The sequence below is a fragment of the Camelus ferus genome, chromosome 4 (genome assembly GCF_009834535.1).
Source record: "Camelus ferus isolate YT-003-E chromosome 4, BCGSAC_Cfer_1.0, whole genome shotgun sequence".
In the NCBI taxonomy this organism is placed as follows: domain Eukaryota; kingdom Metazoa; phylum Chordata; class Mammalia; order Artiodactyla; family Camelidae; genus Camelus; species Camelus ferus.
In genome coordinates this window covers 44,904,078-44,928,492 of record NC_045699.1, presented here as the reverse complement: position 1 = coordinate 44,928,492, position 24,415 = coordinate 44,904,078, and the positions used below count along the sequence as shown (strand labels likewise).

The 24,415-nt window shown below is 40.9% G+C and overlaps 1 protein-coding gene across 4 annotated transcripts in view; it reads left to right on the top strand.

The window, feature by feature from the left end:
- The first annotated feature begins 1,936 nt into the window (after positions 1–1,936).
- Positions 1,937–24,415, top strand: part of SLC25A51 (solute carrier family 25 member 51) — a 28,500-nt gene continuing 6,021 nt past the window's right edge. The window contains exons 1-4 of one of the 4 annotated variants that reach the window (XR_004319323.1): positions 2,310–2,901; positions 6,120–6,242; positions 14,166–17,101; positions 24,302–24,368. Coding sequence is in view for 2 of the 4 variants with exons in the window: in XM_032478024.1 (XP_032333915.1) it covers positions 14,209–15,102 (894 nt within the window). In the remaining 2 variants the exon portion in view is untranslated. The other 3 variants (XR_004319322.1, XM_032478024.1, XM_006187785.3) reach the window with 3 other exon arrangements.

Below are 24,415 nucleotides of genomic sequence, written 5' to 3'. Positions count from 1 at the left end.
CCAAGTTGATCAGAGAGTGCTTTTTGGGGGAAAGGCAAGTGGCCTTGAAGGGTTAATATGTTTGATTGCCAAGAGTTGATGAAAGGGGAAAAAGGGTTTAAGGAACACAAGAATTTGCAAAACGTTGAGAGGCTGCACATGGCTGAAGCCCAGAATGTAACTGGGGATGAGGCAGACAGACTGGTAGAGGGGCCAGGACACAGAGAGCCTGCGAGTCAAGTTAAGGAGCTTGGATTTGGGTGGAGGGGGCAACAGGGACCCACTGGAAGTTTTTAAGATGAGGAGTGAGGTGATCACAGCTGGGTTAGAGGATGCTATCTGACATCTGAGACGGAGGTTGGAGGTATGGAGAGACTGAGGAACGAAATTAAAGAACGGGTAGATGAGGACAGAGAAATGAAAGACTAACTTTAGGATCAACCCCTGAATCAGAAAATAGAGGGTTTTGACTTCCAACATTCATATGCCCAAGAAGAGCCAATTAAGGATCTGGGAGGGTTCTGACCAGGAACTAAGAGCTGGAAGGGCAGAGGCCTACACGGTGACCTGCCGCACAAAGAAATGGACTGGCTCAGCTCCAGACAGGAGTGTTCCTGTCAGCCTGGGATTTCCCCACTCTGTTAAGTCTGTTGTGTGTTTAATTTCAATCTTTACCTCCTCTTTAGGTTTTACCACAGGAGAATAACTGCTGCTTTCTAATCTGAAATGAATTATTTGTGCTTATGAACATGCTGGATGCCTACCTGGTTTATTTATTTTTCGAATAATACATCTGAATAGGAACTCACACAAGACAGGGCAAACATAATTCTGACGTAAATGTCCTTCCCTGACTGCTGCCTGATTAATCATTCTGAGCTACTGTGTGGCCTTGTCATCCTGCGGAGCCTAAAATCTATCCCTGCATGCTAATTAGATGCCAGGTGCCTGCAACTGACAGTCAAGATTTGCTCTATCAAACCCCACCACCTGACCTTTACAATCTTATCTCCTGCTGCTATGACTTTCTCCACTAGTCCAGATTCCACTCGTTCATCCTCCAAAGCCCAATTCAAACACCTCCTACCCTATGAAGTCATTCCTGGTTCTCTCTTAAGTGGAAAGGCCCCTCATACTTCTGAATTTCCAGAGTCTTTTATATCCTTCATTGGATTCTAAGTTTCCCCAAGAGAGCTCAGGCAAGGACAATGGCACACAGTAGGTACCTCAGCAGAGCATTTGCCGAAATTAGGTAGCATGGTCTCCCACATCCCAAGAAGCAATTAATCAGGCCAGCTCAAGCAGACCACACAAAATTTTGGAATCACTATCTACAAAGTGCTCTTAGGGAGAGCCACTCACCTACAGCCATACCCTGACCAATGTTTTACTCCAGTGGACTTGCCTACTGGACTGAGCCCAAGTGAAATGCATTAACTTCACTTAGCTGACGAGCCTCGTGAAGATTGTCGCTCTCCAGGATGACCTATCGGTTTGCTTCAGCCCCTCACATCTGTGTGCCTTTCACTTTACAAGTTAGAGGCAGCCAGACAATTATTCCCAGTGATTCTTACAAGGGCCAAAGAATGCATGCAAGGCAGGCGTTACTTTTCAGACATCTGGGGCTCAGGGGCCAGAGACTTGTCCAAGGTCACTCCCAGGATGGGTCAGGGCTATGACTTGACCTAGGCCTCCTAACTCCCGGTGCAGTGAAATCCAAGTCCTGTAAGTTGTTGAGGTTGAAGGGAAACAGGGTTTAAAAGTGATTTGTACAGTCCAAAGCATACAGGTGTTCTTCTGTGAACTGCAGTGTCAGTAGCTGACAAAATGCGACTCCGAAGGTTTAACGAAATCTAACCAAGGTTACAAAGGGGAGCTAGGCTGCGCCTTCTCAAGTCTTCTGCGCACGCGCTTGCCACCCACAACTGCCAATTCCCAAGGGTCCGCCCGCAGACAGCACTAGAGAACGCGTTGGCTGTTTGTGGCAAGGCCGGGCCACCGTACGGCACCAAGGATACGGTATTCCGGATAGTGGAGCCCCATGGCTTTAAGACAGGTGTAATGAGTGACCCTACACCTGCCTTGCCGCGGCGAACCGCTGCCAGGAGTTGGTAGGCGTCTCCTGCTGCGGGTTTAGGGCGAGGCGGCGCGGCGGCGTCTGCCTCACGTGATCGGTCTCGGCGGCGTCGAGTGCGTCACGCTCCGCCTCGCGCTTCGGGGGTCGGTCAAGGTCTGCGCCTGCGCTGGCGCCGGCTCGCGGGCTCGCGGGCTCGCGAACCTGCGGGCGGCTACCGAGCGTGGAGCCGGGCGCCCGCGACGATGGGGTGAGTGCGGGAGGCGGGCGAGAGGGAAGCACGGGGCTCCCCAAGCCTCTGCGTGGAGATAGTGGAAGCACGAAGGAGGGTCTGAGGAGGGCGCCTGTCCGGCCCTCTGGCGCGGCCGCTGGGGGCACATCCCTCTCCGCGCGCGCGCACTGCGCCCCCTCTGCGCTCCTCGTCGCTCCCGCGCGCGTTGTCCCGGGTGGGGCCCGCCTCCGCCGCCTCCTCCGCCTCCTCCGCCGCAGGGGCTGGCGCTCGGCTCCCGGCTCTGCTGCATGCCGCCGGGCTTCACTGGGCCGGGGGCGCCGTCCGGCTCCTGGAGCGAGCCTTTCCGGCTGAGCAGGCAGTGCGTTCATTTGGGCGCGCCCCAGGCGGGGAGGTGCCTCCTGGCGTTCACCAAGAACGGGGCGGGGAGGGGTCGGGGTTTCCTGCGCCCGGGGACCGTGGCGCTGGGACGGCGGAAGGGCCGCTGCCCGCTCGGGGTCTGGAATTTCGGGACCCTTGACTGGGTCGAATGTCAGAGACGGAAGGGGCCTTGGTGATCCCGTTCACCATACTCCCCTCCCCCTTACCACTGGTCTGGGAAATGGATGCCTGGAGAGCGGTAAGTTAAGCCACCTAGCCAGACAATGCTTTTTCTGCGACACCATGTTGCATCGCGTTGTAGGAAACTCGGTTGTTCAAGGCTTTGAGGAGGGTGGGGGCGGGCAGGGGGCCTAATTGTAAATCTCTGTACCAGTTATGTTGTATTAGGCTTATCTAGGTGGAATGTGTCGATGGCTCAGCTATATTTACTCCTTTACCCCCTCCCCCTTTTTTTTGCCCCTTAACAGCTGTACGCAGCTGGTCAGCTTAACAGCTGGTCTTAATTCCCACCTTCTGTTTCTCTGCATATAAGCTGTGAAGCAGAAGTAGCTGTGCAGTAACCTTGCCAGTCTGAGCCTCCTCTGCCCTTGTTTTGAAAGGATTCCATAAAATCAGATGTTAGGACTGGTCGAGTTCGCTAGTGGTTCTAGAGCAAAGGTTAGGTGCTTTGGATTTGCAGTCATCTTCAGTGCATCTTGTGGAAAGATCACAAGCTGTTATCTTTAAGAGGAATGGACTTACTCTGTCTCTCCTTTGGTAGGTGAGGCCCAGAAAAGTGGATTTTTAAATTAAAGACATTGCTTTGTATTTATAGTAGCGAGATAGTGTCCTTCCTAGGACTAGAACCCAGATTAATCTTGTTTTGAATGCTGACTCAGACCTGCTGACTTGTGGGAGTTAATATCCTTTGAGAGTTAACCATGCCTTCTTCCCAGTTTTTGCACAAGACCTTTGTGCCGGGATCACATGTGGGTATTATCCATGTGGGATATAAATTGCAGTGGTAAGTATTTAGATTTTACACTGTTTTCTTAGGCTACAAAAGCTTGACTCTTGCGGTTGCTTGAAAGTCAGCTTAATTTTGCTTCCTAGTGTTGACATATGTTGGGTGTTTTGGTGGCAAACAAAGTAAAATTATGGTAAATAAATTTTGCAATAAATTACAAAGAATTACTATCCATGTTAAAGAGATTAAATATAGAGATTTGTTTAGCAAAGAAATTTAGCCACGTTCACAGTGTAGCTAAACATGCAGAATTTTAAATTCCATTGCCACAGAAAACTGCACACTATCCTTCCTGCTATTGCTAAATTAAGAACCTATTCACACAGTTCTGGTGTGTAGGATGAGATGAAGGGGAAAGCTTTAAATTCTGTGAAGTCTGTGAGGGATTCATTACATTCCTTTTTTCTGTGTCCAGGCCTATTTTTAAAAATGTGCAACTCTAAATGTACAGTAATGTTCTTAAAATTTCTTAAAGTAGTTCAGTAAGTGATTGGCTGACTTCTGCTAGCCACAGTTTTCCATTTGTCTAATAACAGTCCCTGTTATTACAGACTTATGACAAAACTAGATGAAGTAACTTTAATTTGCAAAATTTTGGAAAGTAGTGCAAATACCATTTTAGTATAAATTAAAGGTGAACGTGGACAAAATTTTGTTGTTCAAGCCTGCAAATGACTTGGTTTGTGTTATCAAGGAACATATATTGTTAAAGAGCTTGTAGGTGATGGCTTTGGAATTTAAAATATTGGTATGTGTTCAGTATGTAAAAATGAAATTATTTTGTCAATTGTCACAATGTGTTGTACAATCACATACATAAATCTGAGTATTTTTATTGATCTTAACATTGTTTAGTTCTAAAACTCTGAAGAAGAGCAAAGCATTACATAGATACAAAGCATTTCTATGCTAACTTGTTTTTAAATGTTGATTAATCATAGATTGGCAAGTATGGTACTAGTAAGAGTTTTTAAACTCATGTCTGGCATCTGAAACAATATGAAGTGAGGATGTGGAAAACTAAATGATTAATAATCATCTAACTCTATACCCTGCCAAACTTCTCAAGCATCAGTAGAACAGTTTCTTTTTTTTCGTTTTAAGCTAGAGATGCCATTGGCTCCCTTAATTGGTTAAGAGCACAGAAGGTAACAGGCGGAAGGTCTGCTTTAAACAAATTAAAAAGCTGTTTTTTTCCCCCAATTCTCCCTAAGTCAGATTATGCACACCCACAAAGTGGTGTGTAAAGGACAGCTGTTGTGCACAAGTTGTTGTATCCTGAATTAAGGGGAACAGCTATTGAAACAAGAATTAGCACAATTATCAACAGGTTATCAAGTTTAAAAATTGAGTCTTCAAATGCTCCATGGCAGAATGTACTATATAAAGTACTTCGAGTATGAAGGAGGAAATCTGTACAGCTTTTAACAAAAATGCTTTTCCAGAAAATCAAAACAACGCAGTCAGGGTCAAGGAGGCTGTAACAGCTAGGTATCAGAGCTACAGCTTCTTATATCTGCGCTGGAAAATCCTATTTATCATGAATGGATTAAAAGTTCAGAACAAAAAGAACATTTTAAACATTTCTCTCTTTATTCATTTTAAGATCTCAGTTTCTTTCCTCCTCACCCTGTATTTCAGCATGATCAGCAGAAAGATGGCTACTTTTAGAAGTGGCTATTTTATTTTTCTTCCTGTGGCGAGACTGTTGTGGGGCATGGATACTTCAGGCTCGTATGTATCCATGACCAGCCTCCCACTGTGGTCAAAAAACTTAGCAGTGGACTTTGTGCACCCAGCTGCCTGCTGCTGCCTTGTCCTCCCACCAACAATGGTCAGCTTCAGGGTGTATTTATCATTGAACCTTTTGAGGCTAGAGGATAGTTGTCGAATATCAGAATCCATCCCTGTAGGATCTTTCCTGTGGGCCACGAGAAAGGTGCTCTGCTCCTAAGCATTCATTAAAGAAATGTGATGTGTGAAGCCCAAGCAGGCCTGGACTCTGGAAAGGGTACAGGTCATCCCAAATCAGAGCCACTGTGGCAAGGGCACAGGAGATGGTACAGATAGTGAGGTGACCGCCAGTTAGACCAAAATTCTCCATAGAATTTCTTAAAAGGTAATAGTGAAAGTTTTGCTTAAAGGAAAATACATAGACTTAAACACTCAAATTATGAAACAAAGAATAAATAAGAATTTTCTCTTCAAGAAATTGGAAGAAATGCAACCTAGACAAAGCAGGAGAAATGAGATAATAAAGAGGAAAAACAAATTTAAAAACTAAAAAACAGTAAAATTGGTAAATTCAAGAGCTGATTCTTCGCTGGGTTGGGAGGAATGTCAATTAGGTAAACTGGTGACCCTGCTCAAGAAAAGAGAATGTAAACACACAAAATTAGAAGTATATTTTAAGCAGCAAGTGCTTTATAAGACTTTTTTTTTTTTTTAAGGAAATCCAGTTGTCAAAATTGACTGCAGAAGAGAACCTAACAGACAAGTGAAAATGGAAGAAATTGAGAAAGTTATCAAAAAGCTGCCATCCCCCAGAACACCAGGTCCACATGGTGTTTCAGGTGAATTCTTTTAACTTTCAAGAAAAAGATAATTTTGGTAAGATTTAAATTGTTAAATAAAGAAGGAAAAATGAGAGATTCCTTGTACAAAGCCAGTGGAACATTGACACCTGAAAGTGATGTGAAGGTAGTGCTGAAATTGAAAACTTGGTGTGTTATGAGTAGTGATGTGAAATTAAAGAATAAAATATTAGCAAACTGTATTCAGTGATACATTAAAGGGGTATTTCACTGTGGCCAAGTAGGATTCATCCCTGTATTGCAAGGGTGAGTAGGTACCAAGAAATTTGCAAATGTATATGTGAAATAAATACATCCAAAAAGAACAGTAGTAATAGTTCATCCTTGCTGAGCCACTGACTGCTCTAGACTGCTCTCCTGGGTGCTTTACATGTATGAGGCTGGTGTATGAGGTAGGTAACATCGTTATTTAAAAAAAATTTTTTTTTGCAAGGGGTAGGTAATTGGGTTTATTTCTTTATTTTAGTGTTTTCAATGGAAGTACCTGGGTATTGAACCCAGGACCTCATGCATACTAAGCATGTGCTCTGCCACTTGAGCTATACCCTCCCCCCACAACATCCTTATTTTATAAATGAGGAAACTACGCCATTGAGTAACTTGGTGAAGGTCACACCATAACTATGTGGGGGAGCCAGAAGTTGAACCCAGTCAATTAGCTGTGTCTGTCAAGTGTTACTCTGGCTCTATCTCTAGTATCCATACAGTCTTCTCAGTAGCTTTCTAAAAGCATCTGACCAAGGATAGATTCCTGATTTAGTGGTAGTGGGAAGGGGTGGAGGTGGTAGTAAAACAGGAATAAATACGTAGTCCCTTCCCATGTTTGAAAACTGTAATAAAAGGCCCTTATTATCAGTTGATCATTAGTCCCAGGAAAATGAAATCTATTTCTAATGGGAAACAATTTCCTAGTAAATAAGCAGGGGGTAGGGGCCTAACTTATAACTGCAGATATTCTAATTCTTAGGATGAATGCAGAATGAAATTTTGGAGATTATACTGTAATTCGTCAGATGAGATTATATGCCAGCACAGGGGAGGCACGCTTCACTTCATGTTTGCAGCACAGTCCTAAGATGGGCAGGGATCGATGCCAACAGGGAAGGTTACTTGAGTGGGAACAAATTTTATATGGGCCATTTGATCAGTGAGTATTTTGGTGTCATGATGGTTTGTCTCCTGGTGTAAACTTGAAACTGCTAGGACTTGGATTATGAGCACTCACATGACAGGAACTTCCTGTTTCTCAAACCAAAAGCCAATGTCATGCTTGACAGTTAATCCCTAGCAGAGTTTTCACAAATGTCAAGAACAATATAAGAATGTTCACTATTACCATAATTTAACTTTGTTCAGGAAGAATTTCTTAATCCAATAAGATAGAAGGAAGAAAGATACATACTATAAAGGAGAAGGCAAAATTATTTGTGATACTTTATATAGCAGAAACAAATAAGTCCACCAAAGATCTGAGAAACACAGGGCTTTGTAAGTTGGCTGTTTCTAACCTTAATGCATAGGAATTGGTAGCTTTTTCATACGCAGACAGAAAGCAGTTAGAAAATTAATTGGAGGGAGACAACCTACTCGTAATAAGGACTGTAAAGGAAAAAATCTAGACATAAGAAATATTCAAGGTCTGTATGAAAGAAATTCTAAATGTTACCAAGGTCTGTAAAAACAAACAAGTAAATAGGAAGATACCACATCCTTGTATAGTAAGATTCAGTTTTAATAAAGTGACAGTTCCTTAAATTTGTCTATAAAGTCATTTCTGCTATAAAATACCAAAAAGATTTTTGGGAAGAATATGACAAAAATACACTAAAGTTTGCCTAGAAAAATGAGAGCCAGGAAAACTGGTACTTCTGATAAGAGTAAAAAGGAAAGTCCTACTAGATAATGAAATCTTTTCTGATGCTACGGTAGATTAAAACCGGTTGGTACTAGAGAAGAAATCCTAGGCCACTGCAGAATGGAATGGAGTGCAGAAATCAACGTACTTGCCTGTGAGTATTTAGATTATGCTAACCCGTGATGAAAAGTAAGCTCAGCAGTCAGTTTCTAGGCAAGCTCTTAACTTTGGTTCATTCCTTATAGTGAAACTCCAGAGAAATTACAATACAGATAGCAAATAAAATTGTAGAAGTTGTAGAAGGAAGCATGGATTACTTGTTTATAATTTTAGAACAGTGAAGGCCTTCTAAGGAGGACAGAAAACCTAGAAGCCAAGATCGATAGATTTAATATCCATGTTAAGAACCTTCAGGATCACAAAAAATGATGCAGACAAAGTGGGGAAAGTATTTGCCATAATTGGATTAATACAATTAGGATTGGTGTTCTTCATATATAATGACATTTTACAAATCAAGAAAAAAATGAGTGCCTGTAGAAAAATGGGTAACCTGAAAATTTACAGTAAAAGAAACGCAGATGGTCAATAAAATTTTTTAAATGCTGAATTTGATTTAAAAAATATTAAATGACAAAACAAGATTCTTTTTTCTTCACCCATCAGATTGGTGGAAATTACAGTTTAATACCTGATGCTGGAAATGGTAGGGGAACACTGGTAAATTGTAGTCAGTTTTCTGGGGGCAGTGTGGAGTAGCTATTGAATTAAAGTATATTGCTGTTTGAGCCAGCTGTCCATTCTAAAGATTTACCCTACGGATAAACTTGTGAGAGTTCACCAGGTGTAGATGCAAAGTTGCCCATTGCAATATTGTTTAAAAGAGAAAAAAGAAAAAAAAAAACAAACCAAAACAAAAAACAGCAACCATAAATAGGAGATAGAATAAATTACATACAGTACATGCGTTTGATAGACTACTGTGTAACCATTCAAAACATTGGGGTATCTGCACTGTTGTACACCTTGCTTTTTCACTAAATAGTGTGTTCTTTTTATGTTTTTTTTTGAGGTATTGTCAGTTCACAGTGTTGTGTCAGTTTCTTCTTGTGTATTTTTTAAATGGTGGGTAGGTTGGTGAGGATGGAGTGGAGTGTGACTTGAGTCAGGCTGACTAGTAAAGAGGCTTTGGCACTGGTCAGACAGGAGATGAAGAGGACCCGGGCTGGGGCGGCAAGCCTAGAGGAGAGGATGTGTGCATATTTAATTGGTTTAATTGTATTTTTCTTTTAAAAAAAAATGCATGTCTTTTTAAAAAATGTGTATTTTAATATGTAAGTTTCTTTTCTGAACAAAGTAATATACATTTCTTTTGTGAATTTTTGTTTAAGTGAGTCATTTGTTGTTTTTTTGGATCTGCAAGCAGTCCAACTCCAAGGAATCTGGCCTCTTGGTCAAGCACACCAGTGACTTCCTAATCTAACTGCTTTAGTCCCTGACAAAATTAGGAATAATTCCTCTCTGTGAATCAGGCCTTTCCTTTGGTTATTTAAATTGCAGTGGAGCAAATTTTCAGAATGGCAGGGGACACTTTTTACTGGCCCTTTATTCCCCATCATGGTAGTGCTAAGCAGCATTCAGATGTAAGTCCTGCTCCTCCAGCCTCTGCCAAAGGTGAGGTCTCTTCAAGTGAACGAAGCATTATGGCCCCCAGGGTGGTGTGGCTGCCCTGGTCATAGGGGTGGGCAGTGAATGATTGGAGCCTTGGTATCGTCTAGCTCTATAGGTGTGAGCAGGTGGCAACGAGGAGAAGAGTTTCCTGACCCCTTTGATTACCTTCTGGAGGGCAGGCTTTGGTCCTGCAGTGATTTCCAGTCATGATTCTTCTCAACTGAGAGTACATTTGTCTTTTCTAATAGAAATGTGGTAGCAAGTCCGCTCCAGCTGCAGACAGAGAGGCTTTGGGCCAAAGTGTGTAGATGTTACATTTTCTTAATATAGTCTGTCTTCTGGGAAAAGGGCATACAGGGACCTTGGTGTAACATGCTTAAGTTGAAAATAGTTTGTTTCCAATTGTACACGTGAAAAAGGGAAAAAATAGTATATAGTAGCTTCAGAGGGTCTTGGGATTATCCTGAGGGTCTCAGATGCCAGTCCTAGCCTGCTTCTCCATCCTTGCCTCCCACCCATCTGTCTCCCATTAAGCTCCAGCAGGACACACTCCTCATGAGTGTGATGCTGCTGCTGCATTGACACAGGGCCAGCACCTTAGCCTGTGCTGCCTTTGGCTAAAATGTGCTTCACCTTTAGGTACATCCGAGTCCTACTCGGCTTTCAGAGCCCTGCCCGTAGCCTGCCCTGTCATTCCCTCCAGACAGCTAGTTAATGACCCCTACCTCTGTGAGGCCTCGTACCCATTTCTGTGGCTGCATTTATCACTCTCTAGTCTAACGATTTGCTTGTCTTATCTCCAGTGAGGTGAGGGTCCTTATTTATCTCTACTCTCTGACACCTAGGGGAGTGCCTGAAACTCTAGAGGAGCTGAGTAAGTTGGTCGAATTAAAAATCTCTTAGTATACTGACGGGCCAGTGTAAGAGCAGGCAAAGAAGAAGAAATCCCCAACGAAAGTAAATGAAAGTCTTCTTGACAGTGCCATCCTGTGAGTCTCAAAGAAGCAAATACAAAAACATTTTTATTTAAAAGAAATCAGGGAGGAAGGAAACAGCTGCGTAGGCTGACACATGCTGAGTGGACTCTGCAGTGCTCAGCGTGTCCCCAGCGCGGTGCTGGGGCCTGATGCACCATACTCTTCAGCTGACTTCCACTCCAGCCTGCAGGTTGGGTGGCATTGGCCGGTTGTGAGTGTGGAAACAGTCTCAGGGAGGTATAGCAATTTGCCTTCAGTCACTTAGGAACTTGGTCTCACCCTGTCACTGTTGGCCTTTTGTTGTCTGGGTGAGACCTTCATTACTGTGACTGTCTCCAACTTCTGAATGCAGAGTTCAGTAGATTGAGAAAATTCAAGTTGAAAAATGTAGAAAAGGAAATAATGGCATTATTATAAAATTAGAAAATATAAACTGCTCACTTTGGCTTTTTGTATGTATATTGATAGAAACAGGATTGTGCCATGTCAATAAAAGTATTCTTAATTTTTTTTTCTGTAACACTTTATTGATCAAAAAAAATGACTCACTGCTATCTAAAACTTCATTAACACCATTAAAAATTCAAAATTAGTATACTGAACCTTAAATACTCTTATTTTTAATACCCATATGATATCCCATCAGGTGGATACATCTCCATTTAGGCAGCAGGTCCTTTACTGTTAAGCATTTAATTTTTACTAAGTATTTCTGTTAAGAGCATTATTGTAGTTGTCCTGTAGTTGAGTTTTTGTGTAGTCTTTTGTTAATTATTTCCCTTGACTGTATTTCTAGAAGGAAAGTTATGGTCATGTATGTACATGTTCCATATTTTATGTTACAGACCTGTGGCTCCTGCACATACGAGCTTTGCAAGGACCGATGCTTTCTGATTCTTTTCTGTGCTTCACTCTGCTTCACCTTCACAGTGATGACATTTCTCCTTCACGTATTTTGTCCTGAGTGCTTAACGGTTCACAGCAGCATGTGTGGTATGGGGAGGAAAGAAACAGAAGGAACTTGGTTTGTTTACTTTTTGTCTTAGGTTAAAGACCTAGATGGTTTATCTGACTTTTTTTTTTTTTTTTTTTTACTTATTTATAATTGAAACCCTTACATATAGTCTTTTTGTGTGTATGTGTGTGTGTTTTTAAAAAGATCTTAAGATTTATCATCTTAACCAATTTTAAGTATATAGTTCAATAAAGTTTAAATGTATTTACATTGTTATAAAACAGATCTCCAGAAATTTTTCATCTGACAGGATTGAAACTATACCCATTAAACAGTAATTCTGTTTCCACCTCCCCTAGCCCTTGGTAACCATCATTCTACTTTCTGTCTGTGAATTTCACTGCTTTAAGTACCTCATATAAGTGGAATTGCACAGTATCTGTCCTGCTGTGACTTGCTTATTTCACTTGTCCTCAAGGTTCATCCATGTTGTAGCATGTGATAAGATTTCCTTCCTTTTTAAGGTCACGTAATATTCCATTGTATGTATATACTCTGTTTTGTTTATCTGTTCATTCATTAGTGGACACTTGGGTTGCTTCCACCTTTTGGCTATTTGTGAATAGTTCTGCTGTGAACATGGATGTGCAGGTATCTCTGGAGATCCTGCATTCAGTTCTTTTGGTTATATACCTAGAAATGGGATTGATGGATCATATGGTAGTTCTATTTTTCATTTTTGAAGAATCGCCATACTGTTATCCATAATGGTTGCACTGTTTAGCATCCCCACTAACACTTGTTATTTTCTGGGCTTTTTAAATGGTAGCTGTCCCAGTGGGTATGAGGTGATACCTCATTGTGGCTTTGATTTGCATTTCTGTGATAATAAGTGATGTTGACCATCTTTTTACATGCCTGTTGGCATTTTGTATATCTACTTTGGAGAAATGTCTGTTTGAGGCATTTGCTCATTTTTAAATCAAGTTATTTAATTTTTTTGTTGTTGTTCTTAAATGTAGCTTCTTACTGTTGAGGAATAAGATCAATTTAAAAATATTTAGCCTGATATGTCTAAAATATAATAAAAAATTACCATATATTCCCCAAATAAAGGTACTTTCTTGGCCTATTTCTAGGATGTGGGAATTGTTCTGGATGATCTGACTATTTGGATCCTTTTGGGGAAAGTCATACTTAGATGACTGGCAGTTTAGAAAGCAGATGTAGTCTAGGGGTAGGACATTGCCCTCGTTCCACTCAGTGGGCTAAGCTCAAATCTTTTTCAGCACGGTCTGGTACAGCCACCCTTTGTCTCAGGGCAGCCTCTCAAAGTCAGTGCCATCTGTGGTGTGACAGCAGGAGCATGAACTCTGAAATCAGACTTCATTTCAAGATGCCAGCTCCACCAGTTACTAACTGTACCTTGGACAAAGGAGAGTATGGGTTTTTTTCATTTGTAAAACTGGGAAAATAATGTTTATGTTATGGAGTTGTTTTGAGAATGAAGTATGTGAAAATATAATGTATAGTACATACCTGCGGGCCTTCCTCGACCCTGTCCTCCCAGCCTCCACCTGCCAGAGTGCAGGCTCAGTGTCCCTTCCTGTGTGCCCACAGTGCGTATTTATCACAAATGGTTTTACACTGTGAGGTGATTGTTTGCCTTGGCAGCGTCTTCTGTTAGATTGCAGTTGCCTCGTTTTTGACTCTCTAGCACTTAGCAGAGGGCCTAGTTCAGAGGAGACACTAAGAGTTAGTGAACAGAATGATGGAATGCATGTCTTGCTATTTTATTTCTCGTGGAAGGACTTTGAATCTGTTTCAGAAGGATAATAGTGTATACCATTATGTAATTGTAGGCATTACGTATGAACTAGTCCAGTGGTTCTCAAATTGTTTGGTTTCAGGACTGCTTCCTTTACACTTAAAATTTTTTGTGGGCCCCAGGAGCCTTTATTTGTATGGATTAATATGCATGGTCTTAGAAATTAAAATAAAAGTTTTAAATATTTATTAATTTACTTTAAAATAACAATGATAAACCCATTACATGTTAACATAACAATTTCATGGAAAGTATTTTCCAAAAAAAAAATTAATGAGAAGTGTGTTTTACAGTTTTGTAAGTCTCTTTAATGTCTAACTTAAAAGATAAGTGAAGTCTCATATGTGCTTCTGCACTTGGTCTGTTGTGATAAATTGTTTTGGTTGAAGTATATGCAGAAAATCCAGCCTCACATAGGTATGTAACTGGAGAAGAGAGGGCCTCCTAGATCCCTGAAAGGGCCTCAGGGACATTAAAAATACTTTTAAGAACTATTGATCTAACCTAAAAGGGAAAATGCAGTAAAGTCCAGAAATTGGAGAAAGGATTAGGAGGAAGTTTCATGTGTTTAGTACAGTATATAAAGGTTTACTTATTGTCATTTTATCATTTGTAGGTTAAAAAAACATCCTTCATGAAGAAGAAAGATCTTAAGCAACATGATGGATTCAGAAGCTCATGAAAAGAGGCCGCCCATCCTAGCATCTTCAAAACAAGATATATCACCTCATATTGCCAATGTTAGTGAAGTGAAGCATTACTTGTGTGGCTGCTGTGCAGCTTTCAACAATGTAGCCATCACGTTTCCCATTCAGAAGGTCCTCTTTAGGCAACAGCTGTATGGCATCAAAACCCGGGATGCTGTACTTCAGTTGAGGAGGGATGGATTTCGAAACTTGTATCGCGGAATCCTTCCCCCATTAATGCAGAAGACAACCACACTGGCACTTATGTTTGGTCTTTATGAGGACTTATCTTGCCTTCTCCGTAAGCATGTCAGTACCCCGGAGTTTGCAACCCGTAGCATGGCAGCAGCACTCGCAGGGACAACAGAAGCAATCTTCACTCCATTGGAAAGAGTTCAGACATTGCTTCAAGACCACAAGCATCATGACAAATTTACAAACACTTACCAGGCTTTCAAGGCACTGAAATGCCATGGAATTAGAGAGTATTATCGAGGCTTGGTGCCCATTCTTTTCCGTAACGGATTCAGCAATGTCCTTTTTTTTGGCCTTCGAGGTCCCATCAAGGAGCACCTGCCCACGGCGACAACTCACAGTGCTCATTTGGTCAATGATTTTATCTGCGGAGGCCTTTTGGGTGCCATGTTGGGAATCTTGTTTTTTCCAGTTAATGTTGTAAAAACTCGCATGCAGTCTCAGATTGGTGGAGAATTTCAGTCTTTCCCCAAGGTTTTCCAAAAAATCTGGCTCGAAAGGGACAGGAAATTGACAAATCTTTTCAGAGGTGCCCATCTGAATTACCATCGGTCCCTCATCTCTTGGGGCATAATTAATGCGACTTATGAATTCCTGTTAAAGATTATATGAAAGAAATTAGTTGAGTGCCATTTATCAACTGAATAGACCTAAAAAGAATGCAGTTTGGCATCGTTCCTAATTGGCCAAGTACAAGTTGGTGTCGTAAGTTCAGGGCACAATGAATTATGGGCAAAGCTGTTTTCCTTAAGCACCAACAAATGCAGAATAAAAGGTTTCAGTAGGAAATTTTAAGGGTTTTTTTGGGTTTGTTTCTATTTTTAAAAAATCATTATCTGAGAACTTTAGGCTAATTGCCAGATTAATAGCTGTCTAGTTGATGGCTTTTGACAAGGAAACTAACAGACAAGATATGATTCTTTTTTCCAGAAGTCTTCTGTGTCTAAACATAAGTGGCCATGACCAGCCAGAGAAAAGACTCTTAGAGTCCCATGAATTCTCAGGCTTACTTCTATTACTCCATTTCTTGCTTCTCTGCTCTTAGGAGGAGTTGCAAAGGCAGTTTTTGTTCACTTAAGCATATCCGTGGTAGGACAGAGGGACAGAATAGAGATGAAAAACAGATGATTATTTGTAGGCTTTTCGTGATAAGTTGTGTTTGTTTTGAAACTGAGCACCTGTTGGGATGGTCATTATCCAAGCAACTAATGAAATCTCCCAAATGGAGAGGTTTTGCTTTCTAGGGTTGAAAGTTTTCTCTGTAGTTCTAAATGTGACCGTGAACCTTTCCAAAATATTTTTATGTTAATTTCTCTCATTGCATTGCCAAAAGATGGCGGGACTTAAATTTTGTTAATGGTGTTTCATCCCACTAGGAGGTTTTGTGTTACAGGTATCTCCCACTTTTCCAGTTTCCTTTATGCCACTTCACTTTTACAAAAGACCTATATCAGTACCTGTCTTCACTAACTGAAAGAAATCCAAAGAGGATTTTTGCTTTTACGAAAAAAGGTAATTGCTTCTCACTCTACCCCATTTCGGCTTATGAAAGGTTCCACAGGAATATGTGGGAAACCTGTAATTGCATACAGGTCCAACTCTGTTTAGCTCTGTGTCTTTGAATTATTGTTGCCAACTTAGTTAAGAGCTTTGGAGTTGGTTTTTTTTTTTTCCTTTGAGTAATAGTTTGTCCTATTCAAATGTCCTATTTGCGTGAAATTCCCTTGAGGAAAAAAACAACAAAAATGCTGCTATAAAGTTTTATTTTGGAAGTCTCTTAATAGGATCTCAGTTTTTTTGGTTTCTAAATGTTACTTGGAAGGGAAAAAAGATCTCAGGATAGCTTTCACCCCACAGTGTTAGCTTTTTAAATGAATTTTATTCATGGGAATAGACTTCTATTAGGATTTTTACATTTTGGAAACCCAATTTTAACCATTTCATCATTTAAACAATAAAACAGTTTGGGAGGGTAAGACCTAAATAAAAATAATCGGAAGGGTTAGTTTGAAATTCTGGAAATTGGTAATAATTGGATAGCATACCTGTCCCTCACCTAACAGACAAAAACTTACTTGTCAAAGGGATCAGATTTTAAAATAATTTTTTCCAGATAAATAAGGCAGAATGACTCCTACACCAATTGAATGAATAACTAATATATGACATCCTAGAAAAGTGGTTTATCAATCTTTACGTAATCCACATCTGTATATACTATGTAGTTAAACTTGTGTCCCAGCATCTGACACGGCAGAGCACGTAGGTTTCTTAATACCAGTCTTTCAGCGTTCTGGGTAATTGCATGTGAATACGTGCACATGCTGACCAAAATAAAACCAGGGTCTCAATTGGTAGTTTACTCAGTTTCTGGACAGACAGTCCAAAAAAGATGTTTACCTCTCAATGCAGGGTGGCTGGTCAGATGGCACGAGTGTCCTTCCAGCTGCAGAGGATTCGGAGGCGTGGACAAGAGTTTGCCAGGCGGTAATGAGGCGCAGTAGCTTTACAGCGGTTCTGTTTGACAGCGTTGTGCTGGGAATGGCAGTTTATTCTGGAAACCAAGGTGCAGATGTCAGGATTTGAGAAAACAATTTGACACCAAATAAATGTGAGTAGCATCCTTTGGCCTATTGAATAGAGTCAGAACTTGAAGCGGGTTGAGTTTCAGAAATGAGTGGCAAAGGCCCGGCGCTGCCTGACCCCTCGTTCCTGTGTATGTCCCCGAGCACCTTAGCCTGGGGTCGTGCCTGGCCCTGGGAGTGGGCTCTGTGGACCTTCAGATCCACGGGGCTTCCTTTTGTCTGTACACTCCATGTAGGTGTTAGAAATCTAAGTTCTAAAGCACTTCTGTGAAATACAAGTGAAGTGAGAATTTGAAGGTGGGTGCTTTGCTTTCTGCTGTCTCAAACGTGGCATTTAAAAACAATAAATATTTTTAATGATTTTAACTCATAATATTTTGGGATTTTTTTTTGTCACTTTTTATAACTTTTGAAGACCAAACTGCAAATGCATTACCAGGAATGGTTTTGTGTTGTCCTGTGGATTTCTTAATTTGACAGAAAACTCAACAGAACTTACGGTAGCCAACAGCTTTGTCTGAACTCTGAAATAAGTAAAAATGTGTTATTAGTAAGAGATTCTAACTATTGCTTTCACCTTCAGTGTGAACTAGTGTGGTAGTAATTTTGAAAAGACAAACATTATTGAATAACTTTATCTGGAAAGCTTTAAAAGTGGCCTTTCTGTTATATACGTGGCACTGACGGCTCGTGAGTGCAGGGCACTTCTTTCTGGTCTTGCCTCCACTACTTCAGGTCTGATGCCACCAGAAATCTGTTATGGATTCTACATTTAACACACTTAGAGTGGTACAGACCCCCAGGACTGCACCATAGAGTAAACACAACCTCCATATGGTGGCAAGCATGTGTGTCTTTGTTTCGTTTGTGGTTGAAGACAAAGTTGATGTTTTTATCTCAATAGTCGATATTCATCTTACTTTATGGTTCTTTATATAATCACCTACTGTATATTGTGAACTGTGCAATAAGTCAGAATTGTATATATAATCATCTTTGGAGACCTGAAATCCCCTGCTTGAGTACAGTGGTAATACTCAGTTACAAGGCTGTGCAGACGTGTAAGGGAGTAATAACGGGTGGTGCTAGTGGGCCTCATGGTGGGCCGGTCTTGTTGACCAGCACTGGTTCATTGTGGGTGAAGTACTGCTGTCAAAGGGGGTGCAGTCAGGATGGAGCTGAGACAGGAGATCACATTTAAAGAAAGTGTAAGCACTCAGACTTGATCTCTCTTAAAATAATCTTTGTTTTCTCACGTGTTTATAAATACATATCAAAGACTTGAACAGGTGTTCTTAAATTTGAGGATTTTTAGTTTTTAATGCTGTCTTTTTGCCTGATATTGAATATTTGCTTGCCTGAATGGCTCCCAAATTGTGGGGAGTCTCTACATGTTTCCTTTTTTAAAGTTTCATTATTAGAAGTGGTTAAGCACACAAAGCTGTTTTTGTTTGATATTTTGAGTTTATTGTGACTGTATGAGTTTAAATGCCATCTGTTAAATGTTCTAGAATTAACATGCTTTTGGTAATTCTGTCTGGAATAAAGTTTTTTGTTTGTTTGTTTTTTAAGTGCATTCATGTTGGTCTTCTCTTGCCGTTGGGTTAGGGTTACCAGCGCTTCCCTTTTTGTGGTAGATTAGTCTGTTAGTCTTTTTGCTGATGGAACATTTAGCACACAACTTTGACTCTTAGTAACTTCACCTGATAAGTTTGTAGGCAGGAAAATTCTGCATTTATCCATCTTGTTTGCTCAAGAGAAGTTCCAGATAAGTTAATTTTCTAGATAGCTTAACTGCAAAGCATTTTGTTTTGTTTTGTTTTTAAAGGTTTTGCTTAAATGTAATAAACTTCTCCCCACTGGGTGTAAACGGTCTTGGTAAATTCAGCTTTATCAGTACTTGCTGTTGTAACAGTGTGCCTTCAGCTCATGCCTTCCCCCAAGCTAAATGGTCTGGATGTTTGTGCTTTCTGAGTTTTTTTATATCTGTTTTTGACTTCATAGCTGTTCGTTTCTGTTAGGAGACTGTGAAATCATATTAGGAAACTGTTGGTTTACACATTAAATTGTAAGGTGCCCGTGACCTGGGATTGTTGAGGTTGCCTAATGAGGACCGCCAAGTAAGGGAGCAGTTAACCATACAATACTTCTAAAGCACTCTAGTTTTAGAAGTATTTTAGAAATTCATTATAAAAGTGAGTATCCTGAACTCCAGAATTGATAAAAGGGGCATTTTACACATCATCTAATGAAATGTTGCTGTCTCCTTCCGTAGCAGTCTGTTCTCCTGGGAGTGAGGGGGCCATTGATGGGTAATTGACCGGGATGGGGGAGCTGTACTCCAGTCTCCAGACCCTGGTCCCAACTCAGTTGTTTCAGCATCTCGTTTCCAGAAGTGAGCTTTCTCTCCAGATAAGCATATCTGATTTTGAAGTAAAATTGAGGCTAAAATAGAACTTACCCAAATTCTCAGTCTGCCTTCAATCCATTCTTCATGTTCCTCTGAGTAATTTTTTTGGGTTTTCAGATCGGCCCTGTACCCCTTATTGTCATGTCCAGCTAGACCGCGCTGCCCAGCCACTGCTGCCAGGACTTGAGTGCTCTAACCTCCCGCCTCACCCCCGCCAGGTCCCGCCACTGAACAGCTCCTTCTCCCTGGCTCACTCGGTAACTCCTCCTGAGGCCTTCAGATCTCAGCTCAAATGTCACTTCCTCGGGGAAGCAGGCTCCCACTTTCCAGGCCAAGTCAGGTTCCCCTCTTAGATACTCTTGTGCTGTTTTCACAGCACTTGCCTATCTTAATTATAGGTAATCATAAATATTTGATGCCTTTTGCCCTTTCAAATGTTAGCTCCATAAAATGGGACTCTGCTCTCCTTTTCACAGTTTCAGGTGCCTGGCACAGTGCCTGACACCTGTAGATGTCTGATAAATGTCTTTAAGAATCAAGAGTAAAGGGACACGTGGAAACTCAGGATCACAGCATTCTGGAGTCTCCTGTCTGACTCATCCCTGATGGGTCATGGAGGTTGTTTCAGAAAAAAATTTTAACACTGCTCAGGCCACCATAGATTAAATGTCTCGAACAACAGACATTTCTCACAGTTGCAGACACCAGGAAGTCCAAGATCCAGGTGCTGGCAGATCTGGTTCCTGGTGAGAGGCCTCTTGGCGTGCAGACTCCTCACTGTGTGTTCACGTGGCCGAGAGACAACCTCCTGAGCTCATCTAAACCTGATCACACAAACATTGAGCCCCTAACATATATGAGCCAGAAGGTGCGACTGTTCTTTCCTCTCCTCCTTTACTCAGAAATACCCGGCCAACTTGATATAGAAAGTCTCTACGTGAGTCAGGATTCGAATGTACAGGCACTCTATTTTTCTTACTCTTCCTTGCACTGTTTGTTAAATTGTGGAACTCAGCCAAAGAGCTGACTGAGAAGGGCAAGGAGAAAGTGTTCCTTAAAATAGTGTGTCGTTGATGGCTGCCTTGGTCCTGTTGTGCCACGAAGGCAGTGTTTGTTTAGAGCAGTCTGCCTCAGTAGTTGCTCTGCCTTTCACATCAGCATTTAGTCAGGTTCTCCGGTCAGTCAGCAGTTACTTGCTCCTGACAGAGAGCACAGCAGAGAGGGGAGTGCATTCAGTTCCACCAAGATGCTCTATGCCTTTTTGTTTCAGATGATAATAGGAAAGAGAAACTAATTTCTTTCAAGGGTCATCACATCTCTAGTAATAGGTGGCTCCTGGTGTATAGATTTCTCCTTTCCTTTTGGCAAAATGAAGCTTCAAAAAGCTTCCTTACCCCTCTCATACTTTGCTGGGGAAAGAGTGATTAAACAAATTTGGGGGTTTTCTTGAGTGTTGCACACCTCACTCCCCACTGAAAAAAACAGCCATAGAGTTTTGAAGACAGTAGGGAAAAGTGGGTATATATGGGAACCAGTACTTTTCATTTATAATTTGTGTGTAAAATATGAAGATAACGAGTGAAGAAGTTAGGGGGTGAGGGCCTGAACTGGGAGATGTAATTGGTGTGATAAGCCTTGAGAAAGCTCAGGTGAAGTCCGACAACGTTGAAAGCTTTGCTGTTGCAGTTTGACACCCTTCAAAGCTTCTGTCACGTGTGGTCCAGGAACAAAAAAGCATGTTGTTTTTATGTTTGGGAGCAATACTAAATATACCTAAGGTGATATCAACTCAAACTAGAGAAAAACAGGATCCCTTATTTCAACTTGTGCCTTTTATAGTTTCTTCTTTATGCTGTTCAGCAGATTTACCTTACATCTGCTCAGTACTGTAAAACTGCCCTTTTAAGGGCAAATCATTTTGAGTTAGAAGACTCTAGACTTGTGGATAATATAGAGCATCGGCTGCCCGAGACAAGTTCCAAAGTAGAACTTTAAATTTCCCTTGATTCCTGCTGGCTCCCTGGCTGGATTAGGTCTCTGGTGGCATGGGATCACCGCCTCGGCCCCGGCTCTCTGGCCACAATGTTTGTGCTGTATGTGTGAACACCTTGAGGACAGTGACTGTCTTTCTGAGCTTTGCATCCACAGACTAGAGGTTCTCATAGTAAATATCTATTTAGTGAATGAATCATAGTCTGATCCCAGATGTCTTTACCACTGTTACTCTCCCTGTTTCAGAGACACTTTGAATTTCTTAGGAATTTATCTTTTAAAAATTATCATGGGGAACACATAATGTGTGATTCCACTTATATGAAGTTCTAGAAGTGGCAAATCTACGGTGGAAAGAGAAAACAGTGATTGCCTCTGGGAAGGAGCATGAAGGAACTTTCTGGGGTGATGGTAGTAATCTATCTTGTTAGGCATCTAGGTTACGTTTGCCTAACAGCAAACGTGCCATTAATATTTGTGCACTTTATTATATGGGACTTTTACAACAAAAAGAGAAAATACTGAACTTCAGTTAGTTAATGGTATGTATTGCTGAGGATTTTTAGAAGGATGGGTATAGATACCTGCAATTTATTCATCAAAATACGTTGAAAATTAAGATGGATTAATGGATAGAGTATTAGATAATTGATAAAACAAGCTTAGTAAAATGTTAATGGTAGAATCTTGGTAAATAGATGTTCCCTGTAAAATTCTTTCAACTTTGCTGTGTCTTTGAACATTTCATAATAAAATGTTAAGAAAAATCATTAGGGTGTTTATCACAATATTTGGTGTCAGCAGTATTTGACTCAGTTTAGTTCTTTTAGTATGCTTGTTCTCAGAATGCCACTGAGCCTTAGGACGCTGCAGAAATGCCTGCTGCAGGGAAGGACAAGCCTAGGCATGTTATTCGCTTATCCTCCCCACTAGCCCTGATGGCCCAGTGATGTGGCAGCCACCTCCCTCTCCTTAAGCCCAGAATACCCCCCAGATTGTGACAGGGCTGGTGGGTAAAACAGGCTAATCAACTGAAGGGTTTTTTTTTTTTTTGAGACTGCCTCAAAAGTGAGTGGTCTTCTCACCCCCTGAAGGGACCATGATTTTCCTGCCAGTACTCTGCAACTTTCATTAAAGGCCAGGAAATCCTTTTTCATACATTTATTAAGTACACACACAAAAACCTCTTCAGGTAATAACTGTTTAAGAATAAATACAGTGTATTCAGAACAGATTCTATACTCTGTATTTAACTTTTATAAAGTAATACTTTCACAATGAAATTTGGATCCTTCATTTTATCCAGACAAAAATTAATCTTTTATAGTGACGGGCTTTTGCAAGTTAATGTAAACACTGTGGTCTCGTATACCCATAATTTAAATGGCTTTCAATGGAGAGAGCTATTTCCCACCCCAAAAGGGATTAAAAGCTGTTCTGAGTGGCCTGTGCCCTGGTTGGCGCTTCTGTTCCTGTTCTGGATTTGTCCACGAGTTGCAGGCTGTTTGGCGCTCACACCAGTGTTTCTGTAGCAGCTCCCCTTGTAGAGTTAGAAGATAAGCCACACAGCACCCGGTCTGTCTGTTCCTGAGAAGATAAGATGATCTTAGTGTAATTTACTGCTCAGTAACTTAAATGTCATGTTAAAACGGGAGCCTCGGCTCTGGCTGAAGAAGGATGGCGCAGCTGGTGGGATGCATGGTGGTTCATCTGTCAACCTCCAAGGTTAAGATGTTCTCTGAACTGGCTTCTTTGATCTACACAGAGATCCATGGAGCTGTCATCCATGAAAAATCTAATCCCCTCATTACATTTTTCTATATCCCTAGTTCTCAAACTGTGGTCCCCAGACCTACAGCATCAACTAAAAACTGGTTAGAAATGCAAAATGGGGGCTCCCACCCTAGACCTGTGAAATCAGCTCCGGATGTTAACCCAGCAGTCTCTGTTTTAACCAGCCCTCTGGGTGATTCTAGTGCCTGCTAGATCTTGCGCACCACTTTTCATGTCTTCTGCCAGAGAGAAGGGCCTGGGAGGAAAACTCATTGGACACAAATTTGTGTTGTTTTAACCATTAAGATAGGTAATTTGTTACATCAGTAATAGGAAACTAATATAAGTCATTAATTAATCAGTATTAATGCATGGCAAATCATTTCCTTTTAAATAAAAAAAAATTTTTAATAGCCCAAAATATGTCAGTTATATTTCAGAAATAACTGAAATAGTGATAATTAGTGCTATGGTTTGTTAAATTAGTTTATCTATATGACTAATTTCACAAAATAATCTGAATTGAAAGGGATTCACCCTATTTTCCTCTTCGATGTCTTACCAAAAAAATTAGCATTCCAAGTATCATAGTCATTTTTCTAGTAAATTTAAAATAGTATGGCAAAATGAACCCTTAATCACACTGTTAAATAATACAAGAAAATGTCATTCTAGGGAACAATGTGAAAAATAGCATGTTCTAAATTTATCCATATGAGAACCAATCCCAGTGTACAGCTTGACAAACAAAAATTTATCTTTTCTTCCTATTGGTATGAATAATTTTCACTCAATAAATAAATAATTTATAAAGCTCTACACACATAATTCATATTGAATAAACTTGCAAATGGCTAGAACATTAGTCAACAGATGTGAATGCTTCATATCTTAATGTGTTTTCAGTGTAGAGGGGGAGAGTACAGCTCAGTGGTGGAGTGCGTGCTTAGCATGCATGAGGTCCTGGGTTCAATCCCCAGTACCTCCATTAAGAGAAGAAAAAAAAAAAAGTGTTTTCAGTGAAAAATACCAATTCTGTGTTTTAGAACAGCAGCCTTCACAAAATGAAGTGTACATGTACCAGTGGAAGGACACAGTGATCCCTTGAAGTACAGGAGGTAATGTAGAAGTTTGATTTTTTAAAAATCTTATTCTTTAAATTTTC